The 22,629-nt window shown below is 52.4% G+C and overlaps 1 protein-coding gene across 1 annotated transcript in view; it reads right to left on the bottom strand.

Moving 5' to 3' along the window:
• SLC6A5 (solute carrier family 6 member 5) overlaps positions 1 to 22,629 on the bottom strand; it is a 51,195-nt gene that overhangs the window by 6,253 nt on the left and 22,313 nt on the right. Inside the window, exons 8-14 of the mRNA XM_044260256.1 lie at positions 19,052 to 19,186; positions 17,277 to 17,380; positions 14,119 to 14,243; positions 8,622 to 8,734; positions 7,744 to 7,875; positions 6,687 to 6,786; positions 561 to 661 (exon numbers count right to left, since the gene is read on the bottom strand). Of these exons, the coding sequence (XP_044116191.1) occupies positions 561 to 661; positions 6,687 to 6,786; positions 7,744 to 7,875; positions 8,622 to 8,734; positions 14,119 to 14,243; positions 17,277 to 17,380; positions 19,052 to 19,186 (810 nt within the window). The remainder of the gene's footprint in view (positions 1 to 560; positions 662 to 6,686; positions 6,787 to 7,743; positions 7,876 to 8,621; positions 8,735 to 14,118; positions 14,244 to 17,276; positions 17,381 to 19,051; positions 19,187 to 22,629) is intronic.

The following is a 22,629-nucleotide window of genomic DNA, read 5'->3' as shown; positions in this document are numbered from 1 at the left end:
GCACTTGAGGATGGTAAGATAGTTCTTGAAAACAATAAAAGGGAATAATAAAAGTCTAACGTATGCTCTATTAGTTGTAGAGCAGCTGTATGGAGTAGAGGTTAAGAGCAAGAGCTTTGGAGCCAACTGCCTAGGTTCGAACTCAGGCTGTTTGCTCATAACTAGGTGTGCAGTTCTAGGCAATCACATAACCTGTGGGTGTCGGGTTCCCCAACTGTAAAGTGGGGATGATTTAAAACCAATCCCACCAGCTGCTGTGAGGAAGAGAGGAAGATACACACATAATCTTCTTTGAACAGAGCTGGGATTCTGACTAGCCCATGGGAAATGTGATTGTTATCTGCTCTCGGTACGTGAGGCAGACTGATATAATAGGGAATGTTCCATCAGAGAGCTCCAGACTGCCTGAGTCACAGGTAAGGCCCTTTAGGTGAGTTGCTATACCTCTCCAAGCCTCAGTTTCCCCTTCTGAAATACAAGAATGATAGGCTTTGTTCAAACATAAAGCAGCACGTCCACACGCAAGGTCCTACATCCACGATGAAGCATGCAATCCTTACGGTTAAAATGGTTGGCGTTACAAACGCCCAACAGACTTTCCAGAAGATGTTTGGCTGGAATCCAATCATCATCTCTATATCTTCACAGAATCTTTGCAGGCCTGCAGACAGACAAGTGGAGACAGAGCATGAGGGGCCGTGGAGGGGGTAGGGGAGGTCTGCGGGGGAGGGAGGCTTCAGGACAGGCTCTAGAGCCCCTCACTCCAGTGCCATTGGCTACAGAGGGCCCCAGCCTGGTGTCAGCATAACCCCTATTATGCAAGAAACCATCAGACAAATGATTCACTGCTGGGAAGATCAGGGCAAACAACATTTAAATAGATAGTAAATACTCTCTGGGGTGAGGTTCACAAATGTCATCCCGTGGTGACATCTAAAAAACTCAGTATGGCCTGGGCCGGGCATCTCAGCATGGCCACAGCCCAGCACAGTCACCAGCGTGGCTGTTTGAGGAGACGGCCTTGTGTGCTTAGCAAGCACTCTGGCAACACCAATTATGTTTGTGGTCAGTAAGCACGGTGGACGATGAAAGCCTGGGGATTCAGATCGAGAGTCCACGCACGTCGGTTTTTGTCCCCACCCTCCCGAGGCTACTCTTCCATGAGCCGATGTATCTTCACTCTGTGTGAGATGATAACGACAGGCAAACACCAAAGTAAACTCCAAGTGGCCACTGCCCACTTCACTGGGACTCGAAGCATTGCTGTCCTGGTACCAAGCGGAGGACAGTAACCTCTCACGGCCACGCGTAACCACCAACCCCACATGCTCTCAGTTCACCAAGAACCTTAAGTCACTCTTTGGAAGCAGGAGCCGCTGAGGAAGGTTCAGGAATGGGGCAGCTTCTCGCATTGTTTCCTGAGCTCAGCAGACGCAAGGCTTTCCTCAATGGGAGTGGTTACTGGACTGACAGGTCGGGAAAGGTCCCTGGGTTCAAGCTCCGTCACAGTCAGCAGCTCTGACCAGGGACCCAGCTGCCTTGGCTTGAATCTCCCTATTCCTTCATCCTTGGGTCATCCATGTGAAAAGTGGGGTATACTACAGGTCAAAAGGGGCAGAGACACCCCTCAAGGAAAGCACCCACTCCATGGCACCTCTTCCTACAGAGCATAACCCTCTACACACCCCGAGACCTTCTTGCCTGAGATGTGGGCCCCTTGCGCCTCCTGTTCCCGAGCTCTCCCAGCGCCCTGGGGTTCCTGGGTCCTCTGCCCTTAGCGCCATGAGGAGCAGGGGGATTCCGTGTCTGGGGGCTCCCCTCCCAGCCCTGAGTTGCTGTCTCTTACCCTATGCCATCCTCTCTCTGGACACCACCTGCACCAGCTGCCTTCCCCTGGCCGGTGCCCCTGTCCCTGCCTCCGCCCAGACTTTCCCTCTAGCCTTGCTCCCTCGGACACTGAGGCTGCACGCAGTTGGGAAGAATAATGGGACATGAAAAAGCAATCTCTCGCTGGGGTAGAAAGCCGAGACCGGTGTTCCTCTAAGGAACAGAAGAGTTCATCTCAGCCTCTTAAATAAAAAAATAAATAAATTTAAAAAAGAAAAAAGGGCCTGATGATATTCTGTATCTTGATCTGGAGGCTGGTTACCTGCAGGTAAAAATTCACTCCACGGTACGCTCCGTTATGCCTGTGTTCACAGTACTGGGAGCAGTGTTAAAGTTTACCTCCAAAGTCCGCGCTAGCCGCCATCACCCAAACAACGGGTGCTGAGACCTTCCGCAGCCCTTAGTTCCTGCCGTGCGCTTCGACCCCGTGCCCAGCACAGACCCGGCACGTCAGTGGCCTCTCCTGATTGTGGAATCAGCAGGATGCTGACCACAGCCGTGACAGGGGACAGCCAAGCCCGAGGCCGGCTGTAGAACAAACGGCCTGCACCGGGAACAGTGTTGGGAGGTTCACCAGAGGCAGCTGCTCTAACATCCACTCCAGATCCAGCTTTCTGGTCTACCTTAAAGAAACCCTGATCAGGGCAACCACAGATGTGAGCGCCACGAAGAACGCCGGGTAGGGAGTTCGGATCGAAGAGCCGATCCCCGGCTCCACCTCTCATTCCCTGTGCGGCCTTCGGAAAGGGAATCTCTTTTCTGAGCTTTTGCCCGTTTACTGGGGAGACTGGGGAGCTCAATCCGTGACACAAACAGGGTCCAAGTTGCTTCTCTGCATTCACCACAGGCAAGAACTATGTGCCTTGAGCCGCTGAGCTGACTATCTGTGGATCTGTTATTGGTGCGTGTTCTTTAGTGTTATCAAATGCCTTCCTGCGAGGGGTCTCTGGACACTACTCTCTGAGGACAAGTAAGGAAAGAGACTCAAAGGAAAAAAAGTCAAAGCTGAGGCCCTGAAAAATGCAGACAAGACACTGAGGGCAGGCCTCAGTTGTTCAAACAAACAAACAAAGAAAAGATTCTAGAAGTTTCTGTTATCATTTTCAATCCTGTTTTATTCCTCCCCAGTAGACCATCCCAAAATAGCATGTAGCTTGACTGGGAAACTCATTTGTTGGGGCTCAGGGTTAGACCCTAAGAAGACATACAGATGGGCCTCCTATTTGAGGAGGGGGATGGCGGGAAAGGGGTTTAAGCTTCTGCAGAGGGGCCAACGAGCTAGACCCAGAGCTGTAGGTAGGGGTGGACAACGGGTACTAGGTTCCAGCAAGAGGCAGAGTTTGCTGCCAAGAAGCAGTGCTGGGACTGAGGTGGGGAGGCTTGGGTCCCAGGGCCAGCTCATCTGGCCCTGTCAGGAATATCATCTGTCAGGAAGGTCATCTCCCTCTCAGAGCCTCTCACGGGGGCTCGGGACAGCAGGCCTGTGCCTCCAGCGGGCTCCAGGTCCCATGACTGTTCTGCCGGTTCTGCTGACCCGTGGGAGGGCCCTGCACATACAGCTCAAGGACACCAGGGGGAGCCACCAGGCATTCTCCTGCCTCCCGCGCATTCCTGAGCCAGGCTCTCCAGCCCTTCCTCCGTCCTCTACCAGCTCCAACTCCTGCCCAGCCACAGGCCCACCCCCCAGACCACCACCCCCATGGCCTGACTCACCCAAACCCCCACCTGAGTCCTTTACTAAGTCACTGGCTGCCTTCCTCTGAGACCTTCGTTTCTGTGCTTCCCTCTGCCTGCTCTGTCCTTTCCACGGACACAAATCCCTTTTATCGTCAAGGCCCAACTCTTTTTTTTTTTTTTTAATTTATTTATTTGACAGAGAGAGACACAGCGAGAGAGGGAACACAAGCAGGGGGAGCGGGAGAAGGAGAAGCAGGCTTCCCGCTGAGGCTTCCCAATATGGGGCTTGATCCCAGGACCCTGGAATCATGACCCGAGCCGAAGGCAGACACCTAATGACTGAGCCACCCCGGCGCCCCAAGGCCCAACTCTTGATAAAAGAATTGTTTGTGGAAGCTGCACATGGCAACTTCCCTTTGCGCGACCGTGAGCCCAGAGGGGTAAGATAGGCTCCCAAACGGACCTGAGCAATTGCTCCTCACCGAATTGACAGAAAAACAGAAGGAAAAAATAAATGGTAAGCTCATGGCTACTTCTGTAGATTCAACAAAGAGATCTGAGGCTCAGAATGAGCCCACAATGAGCTCCTCACAACCACCACCAACCCCGAACCGAGAAATCAAACACTGGCTTCAACCAGCCAATCACAGTCACCTATGCAGTTTCGTGGCTTCTTTCTCTATAAACCACACCCTTGGGGGCCGCTCCCCCTCCCGTGGGGCCATGGCCATCCTTGGGGCATGTGAACTATGCGCTTCTACAGAGCCCTACGCCCAGAAGGGTGCTGTCCCCAAAGGAATGGGCTTTTGTTGCCATCTTGAAATTCTGAGTGCATTTTCAGTGAGGGACTCTGCACTTTCACTTTGTGCTAGGTCCCACAAATTAGGTCTCCAGTCCTGTGTGTCCCTCACATTATTCATTTATCATTAACATAAAGGTCCTATCCCTCAGAGCCAAAACCCTATGTGTTGGCTCAGATTTTCCTCACCTTGGTTAGTGACAAACTCAACACTCACTATGTCTCAGGCTTTATTCTCTTTTATATGATTTTTATCTCTGAGAGGCTCCCTTCTTGAGGGTTTCCTGGCCACTCTGGGCCACCTGTATCTCTGGGCAGCAAGAGTGCCCTAACCAGGCATGCACAGCAGAGTCCTGACCTTCCTCTCAATGGTAAGTGCGCCGTGGCTTTGCTCGTCCTAGTAGCTAGCCAGTAAGGTGCCTGAATGTACCTCCCCACTTTCCTAGGAGTACAAAGGGCATACAGTAAGTGCCTAATAAATACCTGTTCATTTACTGACATTTACCTGTGTGTGTTATTAATGGACTGAAGCCTGTCATTCCTGATGCTTACTGAGCCCTAGCAAGTGCTGCTGGGGGACCCTGCACCCTCAAGGAGAAGCAGGCAGGAACGTTTCATTCTTCACAAGCCCGTGTTCAATGGCCTGACCCTGACTGCATAGTTTAGGCCTCATCCTCTCAGTAGAGAAGGAACCTCCCTTTGGAGTACAAATTATATACATGTGCAGGTTCTTCCTTTCCCCTCCAGCAATTATGTTAGTTTATTTCAAATACGTCTTCTAAGATTCACTTCTAAAAATTCTATCCAGGTCCAAATCAGAGGTTCTCACCCACTTCCTATGCTCATCCTGAGCTCAGCACAGAGCTGGCCTGGCTCTGGAGGCTGTCCAGACCCCTGCTCTCTGAGAGCCCAGGCAGTTTCCTTGGATGGTCCCAGGGACTAAAGCACTCAGGATTTTCTTTTTCCTTCAGAACCAAGAACTCTACTATCAGATTTATAAGGGGCAGGGGTGCAATTTCACTTCTAAAAACAAAACAAATTTGTAATGTTTCTATTGTAATGATGCTTGTAATCCACACTGGGCAGCCCTGTTCTATAGAAGGGAATTGTGCGGGTGGGCCTTTTGTGGCAATTATCAGTGAGGACACGGAGAGCAAGCAGAGGAGGTCAAGACAGCTAGCTGCACTTGGACCGGTGTTGCAAACGGAGTGCCGTCATGACTTTGCCAATGGACCATCTGGTGACCCCATGAGGGGCTAAGTTTCCCAAAGAAACCTGATATTAAAAGCAAGATGTTCCCACCAAGGATACCCGGCAGTCCAGTGGACTTCACTGCATCCCCACCTTTAAAGGGGGAGCTCCACAGAGCCCTCTGGCCTGGCCCCTCTTCTCTGCACATTTGTCCCTTATGGATAGCCAAGGGATATCCTACATTTCTTCTTAACTTACAGCCTGCTGTGATCTCTTTGGGGTTTTACAATACAAAGAGATAGTCCAACCTGGCACTTTTCACCTTCCTAGGGTTTGCCATGAAGACCCTAACTATCCAAGGAAGGCCTTAGCCTGGGGATGCTTCTGAGACTTCCAGGCACAAAGAAGTCGTTAATGCCTTGTACTTAGTAGGGCATGCTTATGTGACTGGCAGTACACACAGGGGAGTCGAGGAGATCACCCGGTGAGACCCCACCAAGCACAAGCATCTCTACACAAAGGGCAAAGATGCCACTTGCTGACTTGCTTTCCTTTTGTTCTTGATAATTGTCCCACTAGTTACAGGATGCAGGTTGCTATGGTAATAAGAGGACAGACTAAACTGGAAGGAAACTGGAAGTTTATTTCCAGGAGAAGCTGGTGCTTTTTGCATCACAGACTTCCATGACGTTAATAAAGTTTCCTAAGGATCTGTGAGTTTGCTGGTCCCTTTTCACATTACAGTATCTGGGGACCAGCCTCGAAGCTACTCTTCACTCATTCAAGCTACACAGGGCGGGGACTGCCACTAGCAAGACCAGGAAATAATTTCACACCTGCAAAGCAGGCCTCCTCCTCCCTCATCTGGCTCCATCCCCAGATCTTAACTGTTCCTAGGAGCTTCTGAAACAAAGGGGTTTCTGGGTCTCACCTTCAGCCACCTTTTGCTCCTCAGATACATTCAGATCATGGTTCAGAAGCAAATTTGGAAATAAAGGTACAGGTCCCTTATGTCTCCTAAATTGCTGGAATTAAACACTTTCATTACCTTAGTAAATCTGGAAAACCTACTCGCCGTGGATGCCTTATGTCACTCAGCAATCCCCGGGTACCGGTGCGGCGGTCCCCTTACCGTACACATAGGAGATCCCCACTAGCTCAAAAATGGCGATGATGACGAGGGCATAGGATGCCGCGTATGTGTCCACAAGCTGAAACATGTAAATTCCGCCCTGGTAGGAAAGAGGAACCACATCAGTGGGCCTGGATCCAGGCTCTGCCCACCGGGAACAGCCAATCCTTCCATGCAGGAAAGAGTCAGGGGTAAGCAAGGAGCCGAAGGATCTCCCCTCCCCTCCACAGTAGGAACCTAAGCCTGGTCCAGAACGCAGGCTGGAGGCCTTGCCATGCGAGCAAAGCAGGCCCTCGAGAGACTCAGCCAACCAACAGAACAAGCACAAAAAGTGATCTAACGTCTTACTCTTAATAAACAAAGGTTAACATCTGAAGATGAACAGGTAAGGGCAGGCAGATGGCTTCATTTTTGCCTTAAGCAACAGATCGTCATTTCTACCCATAAATCTGCATTTGACTGACCTTCATTTGACCTTTAGGTGTCATTGGGCATTCCTCACACATCCCCCCGCATCTATACCTCGCCCTTTCCGTTTCTCTACAACAGAGGAGGCTTCGAGACCCTCTTATTCCCATTCGTCATTTCACAGGTGAAAAAACTAAGGTCGAAAGTCAGTGACTGGCTCAGGGCCACAGAGAGAGCAAATGGAACATGTAAGCTGAGTGGGGCTAACACTCCGTTCACCAAGATACTCAGGACTGGAAGGAATCCCGTCACAGTTAGCCTCCCAGGTATAATGTGAGTAACCAACTGGGAACTTCTCTGGCCAGTAAATTTGGATTTCCATGTATTCTATCTTCCTAAAGTAGGACACACCTGCCTTGTTGGCTCGAGAAGCCTACATCTCAATTACGAAGATGCTACAAGTAACAGTGGCAGCCAAGGGGACATGTTTCCATCTGCAGGCAGAATCCCTAATGACTTGGTGCTGTCTACACAGATATGGCAGTGACTGGCTACTGCTCTGAGCCCGAGAGCTAAGGACAAAAGGATAGATCAGCCATGGGGTCCCCGCATGCCCTGTCCCCAAGCCTGCGGCCAGCAGGCTGCTTACCTGAGTGATCATCGGAAAGCCCATGATGAAGAAACAGATACAGCAACCCAGAGTGAAGACCGGCTTGTGTGTGCGCAGGTACTTGGGGAACTCGTCCGAGATGGAGGTCACGATGGTCTCGATGGTGGCAAACTGGAATGGCGCCAGGAAAGGAGCAGCTCAGACAAGCCACCCAACCCCAAAGCTTCCCACAATCCTTTGTGTTTCCCACCAGGGAAAGCGGTACGAGTATGAGGTTCGGTTCTTAGGACTCCATTCCCCTGATGGGTCTAAAGGGCTTTGTTGGAGTCCAACCCACAAGGCCAGCAAGGGGGACTCCAACAGGATGTGAGCTTGGGAAGCTGCCTTTCCAGCCCCTAGAGACTGCACACACTCATCCATCACGGACTTTGAAGCTTCACTTTGTATTCATGAGATGTAAATTCCTTTCCTCCAGTTTACCTCCAATTTGATCTTCTGCTTGAGGAAAAAACCCTTTTTGCACCCAACCACTAAACTCTCTGAGTACCTGTCAGTAAGATTTGTGGCAGTCTCAGCCCCACGGCAATCTCCCTAAAATCGACTTCGTGTTATTCTCCCTGATCCAGCCCCACAGAATTTGCATTGGCAAAATAACACCAAGAAAGGAAGGACACGGGCTAAAACCTGCATGCAGAAAGGAGGGAGGGAGGGACGATGGCTGCTTTGCACTGTCCCATGAGTCACCCACAAATACAGAGCCACGCTGAGCCCCAGACAGGGACCTCACCATCCTATATCACCCGGGGAAAGATGTGAGGACCACCAAGCCCACCCCTGCCACAGGCTGGATGCAGGATCCAGGAAAGAGGGGTCTTCAGGCGGAGCCTCAGGTAGGTGTCAAAGGGGGAGGGGCTTACCATAGTGTCAAGTCCAAGAGTGAGGAGCATCAGGAAAAAGATGATGGCCCAGAATGGAGAGAGGGGCAGCCTAGTTAAGGCTTCTGGGTAAACCACAAATGCAATGCCTGGCCCTGAAAGAAACAAGAGAGATGATTGCAAAGAGGCTCAGCTCCAGGCCCCCTCTTCCTGGAAGCCCACAGGGGCCTCTCCATAGACATATCATATGCTAATTCTGCTGGTTATTTTCCCTCATCTCCTTTCATTTTCCCAATTAGACCTCAAGTTCCCTGAAGCGAAGGACCAGGGGCATCAGGTCCACACCTTGGGGAACTCTGAGAGGAGGCTAAAAATAGTACCAAAGCAGACTGAGTCCAAAGCCAGGCTGTGTCTCATGCAAGCCCCATCTTTGTGTTGATGAGTTGGGGAGCATCTAAGAACCACGCTATAGAACAGTGATTCTCATCCAATGGCAAGTACAGCCCCCCACCCCCACCCAGGGGACATTAAGCAATACCTGGAGACATTTTTTACTCTCACTACTGGGGTGGGGGGGGATTATTGACATCAAATGGGCAGAGGCCAGGGATGAAATGCACAGGACAGTCCCCACAACAAAGAATTATCCAGCCCAAAGGTCAAGAGTGCTGAGGTTAAGGAATCCAGCTCTACAGGCTAGACCGTGTCCAGAATGACATCATTCCCTCCCTATTTGCTTCTCTTGGAGAAGCTTTCTGCATAAATCATGAATCCATCCATCGCTCTTATTATCGTGCCCTAGAAAGGCTTGGTAAAGATGGGGCTACATCAATCCACCGGTAACCAGTTAGGGAGAGGGGGCTGAGAGACACAGCATGAGGGTGAAGAGTATCTGGGCTCTCATGGGCAGACAGATCCGGGTCCAAATTCAGACTCCATGACTTACCGGCTATGCAACCCTAGACGAGTCATTTCATTTCTGTAAGGCTCAATTTTGCCCATCTACAAAATGGGAAGAGTAATAGCCCCCCCCCATAGGGTGTTTATGGGGAACAAATAAGAGAGCACAGGCAGAGCATGAGACCAGTGCCTCGCACATCTGGAGCACTCACAGAATATTCACTTTTATTAGGAGCAGACAATGAACCTGGACACGAGCTTCAGGGTCTTCCACAAATCCCACAAGCAGTCTTGGCGGAGGATGTCTAAGGGGCCATTTCTCCGGCCTCGCCGAGCCTGCCAGCCCTTCCTACCTGCCTCACAGACTCACTGGGAGATCACTGGGACCCACCATGGCCAAAGACACAGCAGTTAGCATTTCCTTGTAAGCAGAAAACTAAATGATAAGGGGCAGAGACAAGTGAATACCGGGCTAATCCACAGCCAGCGCATGCCTGGAAACCAGATTATCACAGCACCTAGATTTTTATAACTCGAGCATAGCAGCACTTTTTTTTTTTTTTTTTTAAGATTTTGCTTATTTTTTGACAGAGACATAGGGAGAGAGGGAACAGAAGAAGGGGGGTGGGAGAGGAAGAAGCAGGCTTCCTGCTGAGCAGGGAACCTGATTGGGGGCTCGATCGTAGGAGCCCGGTGCAGGGCTCAATCCCAGGACCCTGGGATCATGACCTGAGCCAAAGGCAGATGCTTAACGACTGAGACACCCAGGTGCCCCAGCAGCACTTTTTTAAACTGGAATTTATCAGGTTGTTAGTTCTTAATGCTGCCGAGGGCCTTGGGGTATTTAAAATAAAAAGCCTTGAATGCCTAAGACAGCCCCACTTTATGCGCTTATCCGACCTGACCGTACTGCCGGGCTCTGAGGGCCCGCTGTGTGAACCGTTAATGTCTGTATTAAAGTACAGTTCAAAACAGCTCTCAAACGCAGAACACTGAGGAAGCCAGTTTGGGGCTCTGGTGACACCTGGGGCCATAAAGTGGTAAGAAGGTCCTGAAATGGCCACTACCGGAGCACCTCGCTGATTGCTTTAACAGGATTTGGCCCTTTGGGTTTTCCTGCTTTTTTGAGGAGGCAGGAAATGATTTCAAAACACCCAGTCTTCTTCAATTACATCTGCCTCCCTAGAGCACGCAGGTGAAGGCATCGTTTCCAGCAAAGTCAGTTTATCTAAGACGGCCGGGGAGTGGATTATTAAAATACGTTTTTTTAAAAGATTTTATTTATTTATTTGACAGAGAGAGATCACAAGTAGACAGAGAGGCAGGCAGAGAGAGAGGTAGAGGGAAGCAGTCTCCCCGCTGAGCAAAGAGCCCGACGCGGGACTCGATCCCAGGACCCCGAGACCATGACCCCAGCCAAAGGCAGCGGCTCAACCTACTGAGCCACCCAGGCGCCCTTAAAATACATTTTTATATTAGTTTGTATAACTCACTTTGGTCTTTTGTTATGTTTTACTGGAAAAAGGGATTGGCTGAGACCCAGCAGAGCTTTCCCTAGATGAGGCCGGGATGTCCTATATGGGTGAGCCCTATTCGTCTCCTCTCCCACTGGGAAGCAGTGTAAGTATAGCCCAGGGCTGATAGGCAGGTTCCTGAGAGCTCCCCCTCCTCCTGGGACTACAAAACCAGCGCCGCCTCTTCCCAGCCAAGAGACCTGAGGTGCTGCTGGTTCTCTCTGGATGAACATCAGTACATTTGCTTCTATGAGATGTAAATATATGGATACAAATAAAGGGCTTCAAGCAATGCCTAGACCTGGTAAGAACTCAGGAAACCGAGATCATTCGTACTCTTCTCCTGAGAGGGGATGAGAGAGGTTCTGCATGTCAGCGGCTTGGACGGGAGGTCTCTGGCGTCCTGTCTCCCAGAGAAGCACTCAAGACAGAACCAGAGATCTGGTCAGCGGGGGACCTCACCGTCCCCGCCCACTGGGGGAGGGCTCTCTGCTGTGGAGCCCGTGACAAAGGGAGGAGTTCTCGGGGAAGACACTGCCCGACTGCTGTGCTCTTGGAAGGAAGGGCTGGCCTCCATGTGAGAGACACAGTGGAGGGGACGGGCAGCCCTTGTTTGAGAGGGTCCCTCCTCATCAGCAGTGTCTCTGAATGGTTAGGGACTCGGACCTGGAAACTCTGAATCCAGTACGCACATTTGTGTTCACGCACTGCGGTCTAACCCAGTGTCTAACCCAGTTTTTCTGAGGGAGAAAGAGCATGTTTGCTGCCGGTACGGGTTCCGGGTGGATTTGGACTGTGAGTCTCAGCTCCCCAGGCAGTAAGGAAGGTAGTTGGCAAGTGACCCTAAAGGTTGACTTCCCAGGGAGAGCTGGGTGGCTTAGTTGAGAAAGCAAGTACCTTGGGCTCAGGTCAGGACCCCAGGGTCCAGGGACTGAGTCCCGTGTAGGGCTCCCTGCTTAGTGGGGGGGTCTGCGTCTCCCTCTGCCTGCCCTAGCCCCTGCTGGTATACATTTGACAAATAAATACATAAAATCCTTAAAAAAAAAGTTTGACTTCCCAGGAAGGTATTTTTCTGGACATGCCCCCTTTCCTACGCTCATCGCAGAAGCAGAGGACAACCTGGTGTCATCACCAATCCTACCTGTGTCCCCCCCAAACCGACTGAAATTTGGAAAAAGGACATTGACAAAAATGCCTCCCCTAAGAAGAGAACCTGTTTGACTAAAGACCAAAACACAGTTACTGACATGGGGTCAACAAACAGGTACTGATGGTCTGCGTGCCTGTGTTGCCCAGCGAGGAGGGAGTGGGGCTGGCGTGGACCACAGGCCCACCCCATACCCCCGTCCCAGATTCTGTAGAGCCTCCATCATCCCTGAGAAAATCAGACATCTTGTAAGTCATGTCTAAGAATGTGTGTCCACCCAGATGAACAGGGACAGCTGCCCCACAAGGTCTGACAGGAGGCCTCATGAGCCAGTGTCCCCTCCCCTGTCCCTGTGCTGGGGACAATGAGAAACCGCCACACACTAACACAAAGTGTTAGAACCTGTAGGAAGTGTTCTCCTCCCCGCTTAAATCAGAGAAAGTGAATAAAATCTGGAGAGGGGCCATCTCAGAAAGAAACACGGGCAATTGTCTTAGTCTTTCTTTGCAAAGAGAAAACAAAATCCTGTTCGGCTTTTAGTGACATGTGTCCCCAAATCTCTTTCCTGGGGCAGGAAGGAGCTCAGAAGAGTGAACTAACGTGACCCCACATCTCAGGACTCCTCACCCCGACAACACGGCCACTGATTCCCAGGGAGCTTGGCTGTAATGTCGCAAAAGGGACAAACACCTCAGGTCTGCTGGAAAGTGGGGCAGGACCTTCCTGCTCCAGCAACTCTGCCGGGAGGAAATGAGGGCAGCTGGGATGGCAAGGCCCCCACGAAGACAAGGCCTTCTCTCCTCCTCTCACCCCCAAGCCACCCCCCCCAGGAGTTGTGGGGGGGGTGACACTCTCTTAAAACGCCAGTTAAATGCAGTGCTGCAGAACCAACATCCCTCGGGGTTTAACACTCTTTCCAGGGAGAGGTAATTACCCCCCTGCAAGGTGCCAGTTCTTAACTCTTTGAGGCCCGCTGCGCACCCCCCTGGCAGCGCTGCTGAAGCCATAATTAATTACCCCTGGGGGACCAGCCGAGAGCCGGCAGCCCACCAAGAAGGTGACATTTCCAGGGCTTTGCTCCCTCCCAGGCTGGCATCCGAGCCGTCATCTGAGAACGGCAGTGAGTTCCTCCAACAAAGGCAACGGCATGGAGAAGCTGCCCACAGGGATGCACTGTGGATGGCCACGTCCCCACATGTCCCTCGCCCGGTCCTGACACTGAGGCGTCCCATAAATATCTGATTAGAGCATGATCATAATAACAGGCGACGGCCACAGTGAAATCTGTTCATCACAGAAACCTAGTAAACACCCCAGCCCTCATGCAGTAAGGCTGGGTGGAAATAAGAAAGAGTCAAATAAAACTATCCAGCACCTCCTACAAAAGGCTGTGCGAGAAATACAGACCAAGTGAGAGAAAAAGGAAAGCTCCCTACAAACTCGAAAGTTCCATACAACTGCCAGCCACTGATATAGCGATCATTTGGGTAGAAAGTAAACATTCTACTTTCTAACTAAGCAGAAGGTCCTGAGAGCACGTTTGAGCTAATCATTAGGCCGAAAGCGCTTTGTCAGGAAAAGGTTGCTCGGAAGTCAGTGCTCCTGCCCAGCATTGAACTGGGTTTGTCCAGGCTGCTCTGCAAGGACAGCAGCCTGCAGGGGGCGGGGCCCACACCAGCTCCAGGGGCACTAGGTCGCCTGAAGTTTAGGGCCCAACCTGCCCTTAACAGGTGCAACAGGTGTAGAGCTTACTTACTTGGGGTGGAGCTGACTTAAAAGAAGAAACGGAAGACAGAAGAGAGGAGAGGGAAGCAGGAATGTGACTTTTACAGCAACCCCTTTGGTGAGCCACCGGTCAGCTCTAGCCCCGCCTGGAGTCTCCCAACAAAGGGACCCCGGGCTGTCCCACTGTCCCTTCTATTCCAGAAGGCCAGCTTCCCACGAGAGCATAGGTCAGGAGCTCAGGAGGCGACCTTACCTTGGTCCGCCACGTTCTCAATGTTGACCTTGCGTTCGTTGGCCATGAAGCCGATCACCGAGAAGATGACGAAGCCGGCAAAGATGCTCGTGGCACTGTTGGTGCAGGTTACAATGAGAGTGTCCCTGAGGGGGAGGAGACGAGAGTGTGCCATTAGCTGTGCTTTGTGAGTCGGAAGGGACAAGGGGAAGGACACAGAAACGCATGCCCGGGTGTTCTTATGCACACGTTGGTGAGTTCATGTTTGCTTCTACACGGTTTCACGGTCCTCATCAAACACCTCCCGGGGTCAATTTTCTAAGCACCAAAAGGCTCAAAAACATTTCTCCAGCTGCCCTGCTCCTGGGCCTCTTGGTCCGAGCTCAAGCCCCAGGCACTCTAGAGCCCGGGCTCCTGTCCTCCAAGGGGCAGAGGCAGGACGGCCCATCAGAGCAGAGACAGAGGGGATGGAGCCTTTCAAGGACTCCAGGACAGGAGTCATATACGAGAGAAGAGAAGGCAGTGGGACCTGAACGGCCACCAGGGTTTGAGGACAGCCTGGCTTTGGAGCACCCAGAACCCCAGGGGTGAGGCAGGGGAGACCAGCCCTCTGCCTTCACCCTGGCGCCCTCTACTGGCAATAGGGCTGCGGTTTCCCAGCCGGCTGGCCGGCCGCCCTAGACTGGAAAGAGAGGTCAAGCCAGATGGAGCCTCAGAGAGGATTCAAACCCTGATCCTCCCCGCCGTTGGTGGGAGGACCTGGAGCAAGTCACTGCTTTCCACGTGATTTTAAATGGTGGAACTGACCCCACCTTTCTCACGGGTTGCTGTGCGCAGAGCCTGGCCCAGAGCCACTGCTTGGTGAACAACCCACCTTGTCTGACCCCTTAGTTTACAGGAGCAGGGAATGGGCTCATTCATGGTGGGTCAGAATTTGAATCCAGACTCCCTGTCCAGCCCCGTGTTCCTTCTGCCACACCACAGAGCCTCCTTTCTACCCAAATGCAAAGCAATGCGACCCCCTTGGACTGCATTCAGACGGGTTCTGGGGTCACACATTAATAAGCAGCTGTGACCTGCGAGGTTCACACACCTTAGCTGGCATTCTAGCTGTTACGGGCTGAATTGTGTGCCCCAGCATTCTGTGTTGAGGTTCTAACCCCCAGTTCCTCAGAAGGTGACTGTGTTTGGAGACAAGGTGTTTACACAGGGAATTAAGCTAGAAGGACATCATCGGGGTGGGATGGCCTCCAGGGTGACCAGTGCCCTTGCAAAAGGAGGAGAGGAGGACACAGATACACACACAGAGGGAAGAGCACGTGAGGACGCGGGGAGGAGCTGGCCCGACGAGCCAGAGAGAGGCCTCCGAAGAAATCAACCCCGCCAAACCCGCAATCTGGGACTTCCAGTCTCCAGAACTGTGACGAAAGGAATGTCTGCTGTTCAGAACACACGCGCTGTGGTATTTGTTCCACAGCCCTCGCAAGCTTATACACAGGCTCTCTCCAGCCTGGCCTCAGCCGAGCTCGGGCCGGGTTCCTTCCAGCCTCGTTCACTCCTTCTTTTTTTTTTTTTTTTTTTTTAAGATTTTATTTATTTATTTGACAGAGAGAGATCACAAGTAGGCAGAGAGGCAGGCAGAGAGAGAGGAGGAAGCAGGCTCCCTGCTGAGCAGAGAGCCCGATGCGGGACTCGATCCCAGGACTCCTTCTGCTCCAGTGCCTGAACCTGCTCCCACCCACACCTCCATCACGTTCGCACGCACGCCCCCTGCTGGCTGTTCCCGCCATGTACCGTGTCCTCCCGCAGCCCCTGCACCCGCTGGAACGTGGCCCCGCAGGGATCTCACCTGTCTGGAGCCATCCCAGCTGGCTCAGGTCACAGCTGCACTTAACCTGTTCCTCTTGGTTCACAAAATAGCTCATACATTATTAGAAAATGATAATAATAATAAGAATGGCAGCTACCATGTATTATTGAGTACCTACTAGGTGTGAAATACCACTGTGCTAACTTTGCATACATCAGCTCTCACCTCTCCACGAGATACTACCTTCTGCATTTTACAGACGAGAGGAAAGAGGCTCTGAGAAGGGCAGTATCTTGCCCTCGTCTCATGTTTTAGTAAATGGTGAAGTTATAACCCAAATCCAAGTCCATCTGACTCTGGGCACTCCTTCTCCTTTCATTTTACCCTTCCTCCCTCCCTTTCTCTATTTCTTTCTTTCCCTCCCTTCCTTCCTCCCTCCCTCCTCCCTTCCCTTCCTTCCTTCCTTTCCTCCCTTCTCTCCCTCCCTCCCTCCCTACCTTCCTCCCTCCCTCCTCCCCTCCCTTCCTATTTTAAATCAGCTCTCCAGGAGAACGGACTTATTTTCTATTGCTTGCTGGATGCGTTTAACTTTCAGATGTCACCTCCTCCAGGAGCTGTCCAGGCTCTCCCAGGTGGAGGCCTTTGGGGTTGCAAAGCCCCTGGTCTAATATCACACCATCCAAAGGTTCTCACTCTCAGCACGTCTCAGGATCTCCCGAGGATCCCGTCTGCATGTGTAGACCCCTGGACCCACCCCACCTCCAGATACTCTCATTAACAGATCTGGGTGGGGACCCAGGTTCCGCATTGTTTCTTCAGCTTTACTGAAGTAGGACAATGGATACAAACGGTATAGTTCAAGCGTACAGCCTGATGATTTGATGCACACATGCATCGTGTAAGGGACCCCGCCACACCTGCTGATGTTTCCATTATTTAACATATGCATCAGCAGAGTTTTCTTTCACTGTACCTTGCTGCCTTCCTTATAGGGGCCTCTGGAAAAACATTTGTCAAGTGACAGTGACCACACTCCATCCGGGACTACCACCTGATCATCTCTGTAGCTCACAAATGACCGTTCCAGGACAGAGCGGGCAGCAGGGCAACCTCTGGAGAGCCTCAGCTCCATCCCATAAACAGCCCCGGAGCCATGTGTGGGACACAGCCCTGCAGGTTGGGGTCTGGGCCACCGGAAGCCAACAGAGAGGCCTTTGCGGGTGGTTTCCGCTCTGGCAGAGGCAGCCCTCTGGCTCTGCTTCAGGCTAAGTGTGAGGTTGTGGCCTTAGGAGTCTGCGACTCAGTCCCTGGTCTGTCCCCACTCTCATCCCACTCACCAGCTGCTCGGCCCTCCAGCAGCCCCACATACCTGTAGCAGTTGTTGTGGAATTTGTTGTAGGAAGAGAGAGTGATCAGGCCTCCCCACGCGGCAGACAAAGAGAAGAAGATCTGAGTGGCAGCATCCTTCCAGACCTGGGAGGCCAAAGGGGAGAAGATCCAAGGTCAGGAGGAGGCTGGCCCAGGGGAGGGGAGTCTCTCCTGCCCAGTGTCACGTCCCCTCCCTGGCGGAGAGGTAGTCAGGAGAGAGAGGACATTGGCACCAACATGCATCATTTGTGCTGGAAGCCAAAAAGGCAGGAAATTACCTGGAAGACTGTAAGCAAAGGAGAGGAACTCAAACTACACACACATTTCATGCTTCTATGTCCTGCCATGGATAAAGCTGAGCAGAAGGGGAGAGCCCTTTCTTCTGCTGCATACACTCTCCAAAGACAGATGCAACAGCCGAATGCAGTCGTGGATACAAGATAAAGATCTGTTTAAGCTGACATTCTCACAGATGTCCCCCGCTATTACAAATGTGAAGTCCTACAGCTCCTCCCCCTAGCAAAACCACCTGTGCCGAAGCCCAGGGGATCTTACAGCCACATCCTCCTTGAACTTGGCCGACAATGCTTCCTGGTTCTCTCGGTGATTTCTCAGCACTGTCCTCATAAAACTCCAGAAGGCCGCTCAGGAGTTAGCACCGGAGACTTACATGATTTGCAGAACAGACCTCCCACCATTTTTACAAGTGAAAGTTCAAGTGAGTGCTGTGTGCTGGTGAGTCTGTGCCTACCCCAACATCCATCCTCCCATACTCCTTAGTAACAAAGCCATGGTTTTTCTTAGAGGCAGCCGTCCATCCGGCCCAAGGACTGCCTCCCAGCATCAAGGGCAAGTGCAGCTAGGAGGGGATAATCCCATGATTTTGTTTCTGACCAATGATGTGAAAATTAAGTGTAATGAGGAACTTCTAGGGTTCTCCTTCTTTAAAGAAAGGGAGGGCACCTATTTCCATTCCTTTCCTCACCCCTTTGTGCTACCTGAAATGCTGCTATGATGGCAGGAGTTCAGCAGCCATTAGAGAATAGAGTGATTGAGAATGGGAAGACGGGAGCCTGGGACACTGCGGAGCCTTCACTATGTGGAGTACCTCACTATGTGCCCCGGGGCCACTTCAGCGCATAGGAGGGAGGTAAACTCTCATTCGCAGTCATCATCTGGGGGTTTTCTGCTAGGCGGAGTCAAACCCATCCGAGCTATGGCTATGTGTTCTCAATGTACTCTATAAAAGTGAGTCTCTCTTTAAGGTGAGAAAATTCACTTATTAAAGAAGCCCCTCCTTGGGAGGTTTGGGGGCTGGGGATTTTTGCCTGCACAGATAGGCAAAGAGGAAGGACAAGCGTGTGCTCGCCCCGTGTCCGTGTGTCACAAGTCTGCAAATGTGTCCGCGCCCTTTCAGGGATAACTGTCATGGTTCGTGCTGCCATTGTCCACCCCGCAGAAGTCCATTCCCAACACGTGGTAATGAGTACCAGAGGTGTGGTGTGAGGGGCCCGATGCTATGAATAAGGGGACGGCGTTCTTCATTCCCGACTGCACGGCAGCCCCGGAGGGAGGACCACGACGGAGGACGACCACTCCAAGGGGTCAGAACACCCCCTGCTGCCCACTTCTCAATGAAGGGCTCAAGAGCACCCCAGGGCTCTAGGCTATCAGGACCTTGGACAAGCGAGCAGTGAGCTACGCTTCAGGAGGAAGTCTGTCCCCCCTCGTCCAGCAGTCCCAGAGTGGGGTTTGTAAATGAAAGCATAAGCCCACCGTGGCATCTGTGAGTTTCTCCCACTTCGGCGTGATGAAGTACCAGATCCCAGCGCCAGCTCCGGGCAGGGTGACCCCGCGGATGAGGAGGATCACGAGCACGACATACGGGAACGTGGCCGTGAAGTACACCACCTGAAAGAACCATCCGAAAGGGAGGCTGGGAGGAGCCGAGCCGCGGGCTGGGGCCACGCTGCAGCGGCATCGACAGAGGCCGACTAGACCCATGAGCCTGGCAGGGAGGCTGCCAGCGTGGTTCCCCCAGACTCTGCCAAGGCTGGGGACCCAAGAGCAGGGAGAACCAGAAACAAAGTCTGTGTGGTGACAGACTGTGGCACGCCCAGGACTGTGGGCGTGTGGGGTGCAGTGCGGAAGGCTGGGGCCGCCTCACACCCCCCAACCCAGCTGCTGAGGAGACAGCTCCCTGAGGAACTACCCAGGGAGGAAAGCAACGTGCCTCCCTCCTCCCCAACTCCGCCCCCACCCTCCGCTTGAGGCCCCCAAATCCACCAGGAGAGACGGAACTTCTAGCTCAAGCTGTCCATCCCTGTATAGAGACTCCTTAAGGGAGGCAGCCTGGCCAGAAGCAAAGAGCATGATTTAGGAAACATTTACGTTTAGGGCCACCTGGGTGGCTCAGGTGGTTAAGAGTCCAAATCTTGATTTTGGCTCAGGTCATGGTTTCAGGGTTGTGGGATCGAGCTCTGCATTGGGCTCCATGCTCTGCCGGGAGCCTGCTTGAGATTCTCTCTTCCTCTCCCTCTTATTATTATCTTTAATAATAATAATGATGATGATGATAACAATAATAAAAGGAAGATTTAAGTTCAAATGAAACCACACATCTGGCCCTGAGTAGCTGTGAGAACTTTGACAAGCTAATAAGTTCTCTGAATCTGCGTCTGCCTCTGTAAACTGGGCACAAGGACACTGTTCTTAAAAAAAAATTGTGTGGATTAATAAGCCACTGGCATAGCCTGATTTGTAACAGATGGTCATTCAGTGTGGTTAAGTCTCACAAACCTGCTAAGAGCTGGATGCTGTGTACCAGGTGTCAGATGCATTAGGAAGGAGGGATTCAGGACCTAGAGAACCCAGAGATGTCTGCTTAATGGGCCACGCCATTGCACCCAGGACATTATGAAGTCCGGGGGGGGCATTGTACAACCCAACCTGGGAGTTTGTTAAAAGATTCACAGAGATGACAACTGAGCCAGATCTAGAGGCCAAGGACAACTTAAGGGAGGCAAGGGGAGGGGGGAGGTGGAGGAGGAAAGTGGGCAAGGCAGATGTGTAAGGGCAAAGATCTGATGACCCACAGGAGGGCATGGCGTGGAGGCTAAGAGTGATGGGGGTCCCAGGGGGCATGGGCATTTTCAGTGGGAAATAGGGAGATACTGCAACAATTTGGGCACACTGTGAGAGGCCCTGAATGCCAGTCAAAGGATGCTCCTGGATTCTGGATTCTGGATGCTCCTGGATTCCCTCCTGGGAGGGACCAGAGTCAAGAAACATTTGGGAAGTAACATCAGTAACACTGGGGACTATGGCTGGATGAGACTTACCTGTCTACCAAACATCTGGGTAAAAGCAAGAGCTTGGGATCAGGATCCCATCCTGCTAGTCTGAGTTCAAATCCTAGCCCCATCCCTTATGAACTGGGCCACTTGGGAAATGACTTGACTTCTCTGAGACTCAGTGTCCATACCCGCAAAGTGGCAGTAATGACAGCGTATTCCTCGCGGGACTCTTGGAGGAGTTCCCTGGGACAGGTCACACAAAATGGGACAGGTCTGGGGGCGCTGGCACCAGAGGCGCCATGTTAGTCTTGCCCTGGATTCCCCAGCCCTGAATTTGGTAACGATGGAAACCCTCTGCTCACAAGCCATTTGAGTCCCAAAGGTCCAACCAAAGACCTTGTAGGGACGAGACTGAGCTCCCCCCAGACCCTCCCTGATCCTTGAGGTGGGCAAGCACTGCGGGCTCAGGGCTACCCATTCCCACATCCCCAGCTTCAGTCTCCCCTCCTGGGGCACCTGGAACACCTGTCCCCTGGGAGGGAGACACAGATGCCACCACACACTGGATATACAGACCCCAGGGCCTGGCAGGGGGCTCCAGAATGGCCAGGACTAGCAGGCACTGGGTTTTCAAGGGACGGGGACAGAGTCAGGGACTTGCAAAGGTGGGCTGAGGGAAGGTTAGGATCGAGACTCAGGTAGAACTGTTGGGGTCATTTCATTAAGAATTTGGGTATATCGTAAACTTCATGAAGATGCTTGTCCTTGAATAGCTGACATTCCAACTAGGGAGACAGACAGCCAGGAGTGGTCCTAACCATATTACTTGGCATGTTGGAGGGTAATGAATGCACTGGGAAACAGAGAGAGCAGAGCGGGGTAAAGAGGGGTGGGAAGGTAGGATGGGCAGTTGGGAAGATGGCCATGTTGAAATGGGCAGGTGGGGAAGGCCTCATTGAGAAATCGGCCAAGACTTGAAGGAAGTAAGAGGGACCCAACTGGGTGTGAGAGATAGTCTAGCAGAGGGAGCTGCTGGAGTAAAAGGCCCTAAGGAGGGAGTGTTCCTGACTCGTAGTAACAGCAAGAAGGAGTCCAGGGTGGCTGGCGCGAGCACAGGAAGGAGAGGAACTCAGAGACGTGGGGGTGTGGAGAGGGGACTGATCGCGTCCAACCGTGGGGGCCTTTCCTGTGGGATACAGGGAGCTGCTGCAGCCATTGTGTGGCAGGGCCAAGGGGTTGGGTTCCTCCAGGGCTGGGGTGGCTGGGGGAGGTGGGGAAACGATGGGTAATACTGCAGGGGTGCAAAGGAGACACAGGGACAGAAGTTAGGAGGCCAGGCTATACTCCTGGCCAGGGCCAGTGACACCTCCAACAGGAATATGCTTTTGCTGGAAAAGCTACAGGATTTCCTGATGATTCAATGTGGAATGAGAGAGAGAAAGAGAGAAAGATCGGGGGGGGGGGGGGGGGGGAGTGTAGTCAGGGATCAGCCTCAGCAGCTGAAAGGGCAGACTCCCCACTGTGCCAGGCTGCCAGTTAAGGAAATAGGGGGGGCTATTTTCTTCCTCTAAACCCCACCTACCATCAAGGTCAAGACTTCCCTTTTGGCTACAGAGCAGGAACCGGCGGGTCTCCCTTCTCTGCACTGCTACCACCACCGATCAGGGGGTCTCTGCGGCTCCCTGCCTCCCTTCCTAGAGAATGTGATTACTAGGGGTTGTGGGGGAAGGCAGCTCCCATCCTCCCCACCCCACCAACCCTGCCTCTCCCCGGAAGTGAAGCCCTTCAGCACACACACACACTGTGAAACCCAAAGGCATCTGACATCTTGGAAGAAAATCACCGCCCCAGAACAGCCCCGGGCTGCCCTCTCCACTATGAAATGGAACTGGGAGGAGGAGATCCTGGACAGTCTGACCTCCCCACCCCACCAAGACAGTAGGACAGGTGACAACAGAGGAATATCCTCTTCACCTCCTGACCCTGGGGGCTTGCAGGAAGTAAGGATGGGGAGAGGCAAGGAAGAAGAGGTGACCCGGGCAGCAGGGGCCGGCAGAA

This window comes from Neovison vison, chromosome 7, assembly GCF_020171115.1.
Source record: "Neovison vison isolate M4711 chromosome 7, ASM_NN_V1, whole genome shotgun sequence".
Classification (NCBI taxonomy): Eukaryota; Metazoa; Chordata; class Mammalia; order Carnivora; family Mustelidae; genus Neogale; species Neogale vison.
Note: the sequence above shows the minus strand (reverse complement) of the source record. Positions and strands in the feature narration are given on the sequence as shown.